Raw genomic sequence first — 11,291 nt, forward strand, 5'->3', positions numbered from 1 at the left:
GAGGGGATAAAAGGAAGGAGAGTGATCAAGGTATTTATAAGGGCGCAAGAATAATTAGTTCAAAAAAACTGAGTTTCAAGATTTGGAATCTTTCTGACACTGATTAAAATATAGAAGTTACCCATTTTTGGAGCTGAGACTCTTGAGAATTCCATTTGGGTAATTGTGAAGTGCGGTAAATTTGAGATTTATCCATGGGCATTTAAGTGAACAATCATTATTTCAAATGACACATACTATTTGGATTTATTATGTAACTATTATTAATGAATCTAATTGAGATTAAATATCATCATTTTTTTTGGGCATTAACAATTAACAATAATTGTAATATATTAACCCTTGCGTGCATAGCGTGAACCTCGTTTATTATGGTTATTCCTAAAGAGTGGGGTCTAGTGACCCTGGGATCATTATCCAATATGAAAGAGTCTGTGACCTTAGGAGTAGAGTTTGCCAACTCTGGAATTTTATTTTTTTAATAATATTTTTTTATTTTTAATGTAAGACCTAATTAACTAATTTGGATATATGAAAGATGTTAGTTAAATTAGTTAGTGTGATACGTTTTTTCTAAAACATCCTGAATATTTTTCTTAATTCTCTTTTTTCATTTTTTACTTGATTATTATTTAAGATATATCAATAAGATTAATTTACGAAAAAATTGATAAACATATAAAATAGGTCTTATATATGGAACCAGTATTAATTTCCTAATTAACTTCTATATTAAGAAGTGGAGGAGGAACATCTTCTTTGCTCCAAAAATCTTATATTAAAGGATAAGAAAGGGTTAAAGTACAAATCTTTGGACATACATTATCCAAAGATCCATGCTAAATAATGTACATGCATGCATGTCCGATCTTACTGCATCATTATTAATTAATTAACGTATTTGGTGATTATACATGAACGTTTTTTTCTCAACTAATTAGCTTTTTGTTTACATTTAGTTCAATAGTTTTATGAATTAATTGGATTCATGAACGTGAAATCGAAGAGTGAGGGTCCGTTTGGATTAGCGATTAGAAAAGCAGCTTATTATCTGTTTGGCTTATGGAAAAGTGAAGTTGAATAAAAGTTAAATTGGATAAGCTGAATTGTGTTTGGATTGTAATTCAGAAAAGCTAGTTTGTAAAAGTAAGATTGGTAAAATGTTGTTTGGATTATGATTGAGTAAAAGTAAGTTTGTTTGTAAAATTACCAAAATAGGTATGAGTTTTAATAAGTAATGAAACATGATTAAAAAATGATTTTACATAATATAATGAATTAAAATTTATTTTTTATTGAACCTAGATATTCATTTGGTGTTAAATATTTCGCATCAACCAAGTAATATTTTTTTTAAAATACAATTTTTTTTACCAAGAGAAATTTTATATAATTTTTTTTAACTTGAGACAACTTTTATATGTGAGATACCTCAAAAAGACAATTTTTTAAAAAATACACTGTTGTTAAATAAAATTTATAAATGAGCTTATAAGAATTTTACGTATTATTAATACGAATATCATATATTTTTCATAATTTAAAGTATATTAATTTTCAATAAATAAAATATAAAAATTGAAAAAAATTTATTCACATCGAAGAAGAGTAAATTCTTACTACTATTTATCACAACCTAAACTCTTTAGATTATTATATTTAAACAATTTATATTTTAATTTACTGCTTAATTTTAAATTTTTAATTAATTAAACAAAATCAAATTAAAAAAGAAGGAAAAAAAACAACAGCTATGCCAATTGTACTCAAATAGCCATTGGCTGACAGAGGGGATAAACGAAGAGGAAAGGTCAGAATTGGAAGGTGGACCCCACCTACATATACAGTTCCAGCGGTAAGCCCGATTTGACTCTCATAAGCTACAAATATCAGCTTATGTAAAAGTCCGTTTCAATCCAGCTTTTTGGGCCCAAGCCAGATGACTTATAAGCTCTGCCAAACATCCTCCAACTTTCCAAACGGGCTTATCAGAAAAATAAGCAGCTTTTAGAGCCTCAATCGCTGATCCAAACAAGCACTGAATGCTCAAGTCATGAAAGCTATAGGAAAAATTACAAATGAAGACTCCCAGTATATACAATTATGATTTGGGATCCCTAATTTAGAAAATAACAAAAAAAGACCCAGTCTCATTTTTGTAAATATGAAATCGTGGTGATATGTTTGAAATACCCCTCAACTAGATGACAAGTTGACTATGAAAAATAACAAGTTTATTTTAACGAATGACAATTTCAATAGATCAAATCACAACTTGGCTGAGGGTAAGTCAAATGACGAGTTGATTATGGGAAATGACAAGTTCACTTTAGTGAATGATAACTTCAGTAGACCAAATCACAATTTGGTTGAGAGGCATTTTAGATATTTCATCCACATTTCATATTTGCAAAAGTGAGCTTAGGTCTTTATTTACTATTTTCTGAATTTATGATCCCAAATCACAATTTTACATGTCAAGGGGTCCTTATTTGCAATTTTCCCAAAGCTATATGTGAATAGGGAGAATTCTTGGTCGTATTTCTCTTCATTCTCTACTAAGTTTGTGTGGCTCTCATTGTGAGAAGAGAGAGGGTTTAGTTAATACTATTCTAACCTTCTCCGGACACTTTTTATGTGCATTTGATGTAGAAATCAGATCAAATATGCCTCAAGATATGTTATTTATCTTGTTCCTTATATGTATGCTCAAAGCATTCTATATATTCTTCTTCTTTTTAATTTTTTTTCCTCCTCGTGTGTTTGATTTTACTTGTAACTAAAAAAAAAAAAGAGATGCTTCTTATTGGTTTTCACATTTATATCTTGTATTTTGTTTCAGCATTACGGTTTATGTATAAATGTAGTGGTGACTAGAGATATTTTTTTAACAGGTTTAAAGGTATGTTTTGATGAAACCAAACTATAGTTTGGAGAATAGATTTTGTGAAAAAGTGATTTTGATAAAATGAGAGTGTTTAGATAGTTGTTATCAGAAATACTTTTTATATATGCAAATTACTAAAAAAAATATAAATTAATATGATAATTACATAAAATATAGATTTTATAATATATTTTAATTTGAAAGAATAAAATTGTTAATAATATATTTTTTACCAACATAATTAATAATATATAAACTAATATAATTAATATGTGTACATATATTTATAAAATATAAGATTAAATATGTTTATAGAAAAATAATTGAGAGGTGTTAAAGTTATATTACCGTCGGAATCTACTCTAACAAGTACAATCATACTTTCTAATTTGAGTCAAAAGCATATTTGCTTCTTCTGAAACCATGGTTTTGAGTCCAAAACCATGGTTTGTTGATTTTCCTCCATGTTTGGCAAATTTTTGACTCAAACCATAGTTTGGATCTCAAAACCATAGTTTCAAATATTTGCCAAACAAGCCCTAAGTTTTTTTTTTTGGGGGCTCAAAACACGTTTAAGTTTAGGATTATAAGTTTTTTGAAATTTAAGTTGCAATTGTGATTATAATTTTTAATGAATTGAATTGACCCTGATAATAGTTGTTATGACATATCGGTTTATGAAGATTTGTAAACGACAGGTTTATTAGTTGAGTTGTAAATTTCGGAGACTTTATAAATTTCAAAAGTTGACTTTTAGATTTCAAAGTAACAATGACGTTGATGTTATCAAATATATTAAAGTATTTAACCAAAAAATTATAAATTAAAGTATTAACATTTTAAGAAGATATTATTAATTATTTTTAATTACTTACCATTGTTGTCACCAATAAAGCGGTTGGTCATGTGGTAGCTAGTTAAATGTTTGGTTAAAATGGTATTATGGTCTTTTACATGAGTAAGAAATAATACTTGTCCATTGACATAATTTTGTATTTTTTTAGGAATTTAATCGATATTAAAATTTTTTATCTGGTTCTTATTTGTAATTTTTGAGGCCTTTTTCATAATTTTGTTGATGTAATGGTGAAAGTAATGGATTTTTCAATACTTTAGGGCGTCATTGCACTACTTAATCCAGGATACCCATTGCTTTGAGAGAATAATTTAAAGGCAATAATGCATTTTAAACCTTTTTTTTTTTTTACTTTAATAAGGTTTGTAATTAGCCTTTTTGTCCCAACTACAATTGCACATATTAATCAAATTTAAATTTAAGATCTTTTGACATGTCAATTATTGCAATGGTAAAAAAAAAAAAAAAAAGTCACATTCTCATTCTTGAAGAGGAAATAAAAGAAGTGAGCAAAGTTTTCATGCACATCCATTAATCTTTGCATTGGCCCTAAATTGGTCCTCCAAAGTGGCACCAAAAGAGGAAGAAGGAACATCATGTGAAACCAAGAATGCATATTAGTATTATAATACCCACCAATATAATTCACCTCATAACTAAAACAAGCTGATATGATCTTATTATTACTGTAACTTAATTTCTGATTTTCACCCTCTAAACATTATAACTTGGCAGGTAATTGGCAAGATACAGAAAATGGCAAGTCTCTCTCATCATGTCCATCCTCATTCATCTCTCAATACTCCAACCATCAAGTTCACCAAGCTATTCATCAATGGACAATTCCTTGATTCCATTTCAGGTTCTAACTTCTCCCCTTCTCCCTCTCTCCCTCTCCATCATTATAAAAGATCTACATTTAGTTTTGTTCTTAACTGTATTATAAAATATTAATAAATTATGAAAAAAAATCACCCATTGAAAATTTTATTATTGAAAAGGAGCAAATAAATTTTTATACAGAAAAAATATCAATACTCTCCAAATTTTGTATGCATAGAGTGTTAGAATTCTGAATTACGTCATTTTCAGCAGTAAATTTTATAATAAAAAGACTTTTCCCGATTTCCCCGTATTTATATTATATGAAGACTCAGAGCCTTGTCAGAAAGTAGAAACCAATATGTACTTAACTGGATGTAACAACAGAACTAAGTAAATACAATTAAAATTTTGTAAGGATATATATAATATGATATAATGGTGGCCAAAAAATATATATAATATGACATAATTATCATTAAACTTGTTAATCCATTGCATTGAATTTTAAAAATAAGTCATATTATTCATAGTTTGATATAAATTTTGTCAAATATATTGAATATATTAAATTATTATATAGGCTTTTAACGAATTTTTATATAGATTTTTTTGGTCAGAAAATTTTATTTTATAGATTAAATATGTGTTTGGATTTAAAAAAAAAAAATTGTAAACAGGGAGGGCATTTGAGACTGTGGACCCAAGAACAGAGGAAGTGATCACCGAAGTAGCCGAGGGGACTGAAGAAGACGTTGATCTCGCCGTAAAGGCGGCGCGCGTCGCTTTCGATTCTGGTCCATGGCCGCGCATGACCGGCTCTGTATGTTCACACCTTCGCCTTCTTTTTTCTTCTTTTTGATACTATACAAGTGGCAAATTAAACGGATATATATGGATTGAAGCCATTATTGAAGCAGTAGTACTCAGTAATTAGTAAGTAGCACGCTGAGTGTTCGATGAAATGCCAACCAGGAGAGAGCGAAGATAATGATGAGATGGGCCGATCTAATTGAAGAGAACTTAGAGGAGATAGCTGCCTTGGACACCATTGATGGGGGTAAGCTATACACGTCGTGTAAGGCGGTTGATATTCCTCATGTGGCTAGTCTTCTTCGTTACTACGCGGGCGCTGCTGATAAGATTCATGGAGAGGTGTTGAAATCGTCAAGGAATTTTCACGCTTATACCTTGATGGAACCTATTGGTGTTGTTGGCCACATCATACCCTGGAATTTCCCTACCCACATGTTCTTCGCCAAAGTTAGTCCTGCCTTGGCTGCTGGCTGCACCATGGTCCTTAAACCTGCTGAGCAAACTCCTCTCTCTGCTCTCTTTTATGCTTATCTTTCTCAGCTGGTATAGTTCCTCAAGCTTGATAATTGATAAATATGGTTCAGTCATATGATCATATCATTGTTCAAATAGGTATTTCGGTTGAATTGAGTTCGTTGCCCTTTATTAAGGTCTAGTAACTCAAGCTTGGACTTGGTCAATGCTTGTTTGTATATACTGAATATTGTTTTGTTTAGATTCGAGAAAGAACAGGTTTGTGCATAGATTTTTTGAAGTTTCTGTTACTAAACTTTCTCATCAAAGTGTGAATGCTATTTTATGACTAAATCCTATAATATATATTTTTGTTTTTTTTAAAAAGAGTATTCCCCATATTCTTTTTTTTTTTGGGGGGGGGGTGGTAAGATCCACATTTCCTATTTTTATTGCAAGTATTGTTAGCAGAACTGCAAGACTATTACATAAGTTGTTCCTGCTTTTACTCCTTGATAAATGTTCTTCTTTACGTTAGTTTGATGATCTCTATTAGCAAATGGCATTTTCTATTAAGAAATTGCTGAAGAATCAATCTAGGGTCACTTCCATTAGTGAGGGAATTTTTGTCTTAGTTGTCACTTTTCTTATGCTTGATCTGTGGAATTAAATCATATAGTAAACAAATGAAAAATGAGACATAATCAATGAAAATATAAAGAATGATAGAGAATAATATGTATAATGTTTTTAAAAAAAATCGGAGTGTAGAAATTAATGTATTATGGTATTGAGAGTGCTCAAACCAAGCACGTCAAAATTTGAAGTCATAAATGATATAGGCCCTGTATTCTACACTATACCAGTTTCAATTTGAGCTCGTTGACTGATCAGAGAAAATATAAATTAGGCGGAGTATGAAAACAGAACAAGCTACTTGATGAACAGCATACTTCATTGACGCATTGGGTTTTTCGTACACTTATTTGTATGCTGGATATAGTTTTGTTTACTTTCGGAGAAAAATTTTATGCATATATTTTTAAGTGTTTGTTACTAAACTTCCCCGTGAAAGTTTAAAAATATAACTTAATCCTATATAATTGTGTTGTTTTAAAAGGTTTTTCACATATTCTATTTTTATTCTAAGTTCTTTTAGTAAAGCTGGAAGAATTTTACATAGTTTTTCATTTCTTTTATTTACTTTCCCCCGGATACAGGTCCTTCTTTAAGCAAATTTCCTTATTTCTACTAGCAAATAGCATTTATCTGAAAATCGTTGAAGAATCAATTGTGTGACTTCCTTTAAGTTTGGAGGATATTTTTGTTTGAGTAGTCACTTTTTGTTATGCTTGATATGCGAAATTAAATGATGAAGTAAACAAATGCAAAATAAAATGTAATGAATGAAAATATACAGAATGATAACGAGTAACCATATGCATAATGTAAAATTTTGCTAGTGAATAAATTAATGTATTGTAGTATTGCAAATGCTCAATTTAAGCTCATTTGACTAGTTAGATGCAATAAATTAGGCCGAACATGAAAATGCAACCTACTTGATGAACACCGTATTTAGATTCATGCAATTTCTTGAAGACTATGCTTAATTGTATTTTTCTCTGTGAAGGCTGGAATCCCAGACGGGGTGCTCAATGTGATACCTGGGTTTGGCCGGACTGCTGGTGCTGCAATAAGCTCTCATATGAACATTGATGCGGTAATTTGCATGCATGTCATGTATTTGGGAGTTTCATAGCATTGGGTTAAAGACTATTTTCCATTTGACTCTATCAAAGCTGATAAAGAAATCTGGGTTTTCTATTTGAAGGTGAGTTTTACTGGTTCAACAGAAACTGGTCGTCGAGTAATGCAGGCAGCAGCGATGAGTAATTTGAAACCAGTTTCACTGGAATTAGGAGGCAAGTCACCCCTCATAATTTTCAATGATGCTGATGTTGACAGGGCCGTTGATCTTGCCCTGTTTGGCATCTTATGCAACAAGGTAAAATTGCTTTTTCAGGATGTATATTTCTGCTTCACAAAAACAAGCTACACTTTCAGTGGTTGATCTTCTTGGATTGGAGCTTTCAGGGGGAGGTTTGTGTTGCAAGTTCCAGAGTTTATGTTCATGAAGGGATTTATGAGGAATTTGAGAAGAAGGTGGTGGAGAAATCCAAAGCTTGGGTGGTGGGAGACCCTTTTGATCCTAAAGTTCAGCAAGGACCCCAGGTAGGATGGTTTAAGCAAGCACGACTATCTTCAGACGCTGTATCTCAAACAAAATTCTCTGATACTTTGTAACACTATTGCAGGTTGACAAGAAGCAATTTGATAAAATTCTTTCATATATTGAGCACGGAAAGAGAGAAGGAGCCACTTTGTTGACTGGGGGTAAGCGAGTGGGCAACAAGGGATACTATATTGAACCCACAATTTTTACCAACGTAAAGGTGCATTTCAGACCCAAAACTCTTGGAACTGGCTGTTTTTTAATATAACAGAAAATTAACCATGGAATTTCCTTTCTTTTTCAAAGGAGGACATGCTAATAGCGCAGGATGAAATATTTGGGCCTGTGATGACACTATTTAAGTTCAAGTAAGTTCACGATTCTGCATTCCATTTAACTGGGGTTTGTGAGGTTGAATGTTGAACTAGGCATGAAATATGAACAATAGGAGCATTGAGGAAGCAATAAGGAGTGCCAACAACACCAGATATGGCCTAGCAGCTGGGATTGTGACGAAGAACTTGGATATAGCAAACACAGTGTCAAGGAACATTCGTGCAGGCATTGTTTGGATCAACTGCTATTTTGCCTTTGATAATGACTTCCCTTATGGAGGGTACAAGATGAGCGGATTTGGAAGAGATTATGGACTTCATGCCCTTCACAAATATCTTCAAGTTAAATCTGTTGTAACGCCTATTTACAACTCTCCTTGGCTTTGAATTTGTGTCCCCTCACTCTGATAATCTACTGAGTAAGCAATAAGGGAATCTGCTTAGCTTTCTGTTTGAATTGTGTATTGAAAAATGAGTTCCCTGTTTAGTTTTTGAATTACGGTCTTGTAATCTTTCTTTATATCACCAAAACAAAGTTGTCATTTCTACTTCAAAACACATTGTCCCTCACATTTCTCAGCTTCTTGCAGAGTTGATCATTTTAATCAGGGACATAAAGTACACAAATTTCCTAGGCTAGAAAAATCCCCACTTTCCAAATGCTCTCTAGAAGGATCAGCAAACCGAATAGAAAAAGATGTAAAGAGATAATCCGGTTCATTCTGTGAAGAACGTTGATAAAAGTTCCGAGAGTAAGAAAATATATCACAAGGGACTTTGAGGGACTTCCCTTTCTTGAGCTTCGTCCTCAACTTACATGATTCAGTGAATGATAAGTTTCTGATATCCGTGGACGCACTAGAATCAGAAAGCTTCTCATGGTTGAACTTGGAATCCCCAGTGTTTACAAACAAGCACGTGGGTTTGGGATTGAAATGATAGAATGGTTATTTCACTGAATATAGTTACCATTTTTTTTATTAGAATATCTTTTTGGGAGCAACATTGCCTTGTTGAGCTGTGGTACTTGATCTAACTTTCATTTAGCTGATGGGATGCCTATGTGGTATTTGATTGTGGTTGCCAGACGGTTTTTACAACAATTGTTTCATATAGAAAATTTTCAAGATAGAAAGAATAAAATATGATAAGAAACGACATAAAATTATCTAATAAAACTAATAAAGAACAAATATAATTACTAAAATTTTATACTGACATAGATCCATATGCGCAAATATGATTTAAAAAAAAAATTGTTTCATTTCACTAAAAAAAAAAAATTGTTTCATTTAATAATAGAACTTACACTCCCATATGATATCAATTTCCCGAGAACTCAGGTTTTAAGTTTTCACAGCTTTTATACAAGAGAATTCCAATGAGGTCTAAGGTTAAAAAAAAAAATTATAAAACAAGTTTAAGAGGTTGTAATTTTTTATTTTAGAATTTATCATTACAAACTATGTTGTTGAAACTTTTTAATAATTATTTTTTTAAGACTTGATTGCAATTTTTTTTTATATATATATTCAGTTTTTACAGTTAAGGGCGGACCACTTCACAAATGGATTTAAAACTTTAAATTAAGCGGACCAACCTTAAATTCCACAACATTCAAAAGTCAAAACTGTACGCTTGACCAGCTGTACGCGCTTGTAACGGAATCCAATCTCTGCTGGCTCCATTCTAGAATTCTTACTGATTGGAAAAGTAACTCGAATCGATGCCGTAACCAAGCGGGCTTCAAGCTGTTCCTTTCAGATCATTCCAACTTTTCCAGAATTTAAAATCTTTTTAATTATATTTAGAAGCATTGGGGTGAGAAGAAACAAAGAAAGAAAGAACTCAATCGGTAGCGTCGTCTGGATATGGACATATGAAAGAGTATAATCTTATCGTTAAATTACAACAAAAGTGATGAAAGAGTATAAATTTTGTTGCTAATTACAATACAAAGATATCGGAATTTCCTCAACTAAGTATGGAGAAAAAAGAATATTGGAAAATGAATCAGGGGATCAAAATAATCCCAAATCAATGGAACATGTAAGTAATCGCGAGCGCAACCAGCATGAGAAAATAAGCAATTCCTTGATCAATGGCAGTTCCTGCAACACAAACCCCAAAATAAAGACTCAGAAAAATCCAGATTTGGAACTTTGGGAGGAAAATCGATTAGGAAAAGAAGAAACCAACCAAGATTGTGAAAACTAAAAATCCAGATTTGGAACTTTGGGAGGAAAATCGATTAGGAAAAGAAGAAACCAACCAAGATTGTGAAAACTAACCGTCACTCGAAGGAGGAGGGGATGGGGAAGAAGCGAGATCCTGAGCTTGGCCGAGATAAGAGAACGCCATGAGCAGAATACTGAAAAATGGGAAGGCGAAGAGTCTGAATGATCTCATGGTAAGAAAACAGAGCCCAGCAAAATGGAAAGAACTGGAGGTAGGAGAAGGGGAGGGGATTTAGATTAGGGTTTGGGAATGAAGACATAGATGCAGCGAGCCAGGGAGGAGAGAGATTTATAGGGAGAGAAAAGTGGGGGTTTTGAGTAAATTCGAAGAAATTGGGGGAGGAAGGAAGAGTCAGCGGATGAGGTGGCCGCCTGTTGACTTTGACTGCGGAGCCGAAGCACACATTGAAGAAGCTCATTTCCATTTGTCTGCCGCTTAGTGGTCAACACGCGTTGAAAAAAACAAAACAAGAACAAAAGTGCCACGCAAATAAAATTTTAAAAAAAAAGTGCTAAGCAAAATTTGTAAGAGGTAATGTGAAAGAGAGAAATAATAAGAAGAAAGATGAAAGAGAATTTATAGAGAAAAATGATGATATAATTATTTAGGGATAAAATTGATAAAAAAAGTATTTAATATTTAGAAATT

At 32.1% G+C, this 11,291-nt stretch overlaps 1 protein-coding gene and 1 long non-coding RNA gene across 2 annotated transcripts; one reads left to right on the forward strand and one right to left on the reverse strand.

The window, feature by feature from the left end:
• Window positions 1–4,499: 4,499 nt before the first annotated feature.
• On the forward strand, window positions 4,500–8,792 carry LOC114744461 (aldehyde dehydrogenase family 2 member C4-like). Its single transcript, XM_028932632.1, has 9 exons — window positions 4,500–4,605; window positions 5,246–5,388; window positions 5,541–5,924; window positions 7,468–7,557; window positions 7,669–7,842; window positions 7,932–8,069; window positions 8,153–8,290; window positions 8,377–8,438; window positions 8,519–8,792. Exons 1-9 carry the CDS (start codon window positions 4,500–4,502, stop codon window positions 8,790–8,792), a joined length of 1,509 nt encoding a protein of 502 aa, XP_028788465.1.
• A 1,531-nt stretch (window positions 8,793–10,323) lies between these two features.
• On the reverse strand, window positions 10,324–10,897 carry LOC114744446 (uncharacterized). The gene is made up of 2 exons (XR_003740102.1): window positions 10,697–10,897; window positions 10,324–10,516 (listed from the first exon to the last, which is right to left on the reverse strand). It is a non-coding gene; the product is annotated as an uncharacterized LOC114744446 (long non-coding RNA).
• Window positions 10,898–11,291: the final 394 nt, after the last annotated feature.

Source organism: Neltuma alba, unplaced genomic scaffold (genome assembly GCF_004799145.2).
Source record: "Neltuma alba isolate B1F8T4 unplaced genomic scaffold, ASM479914v2 tig00004369_pilon, whole genome shotgun sequence".
Taxonomy (NCBI): domain Eukaryota; kingdom Viridiplantae; phylum Streptophyta; class Magnoliopsida; order Fabales; family Fabaceae; genus Neltuma; species Neltuma alba.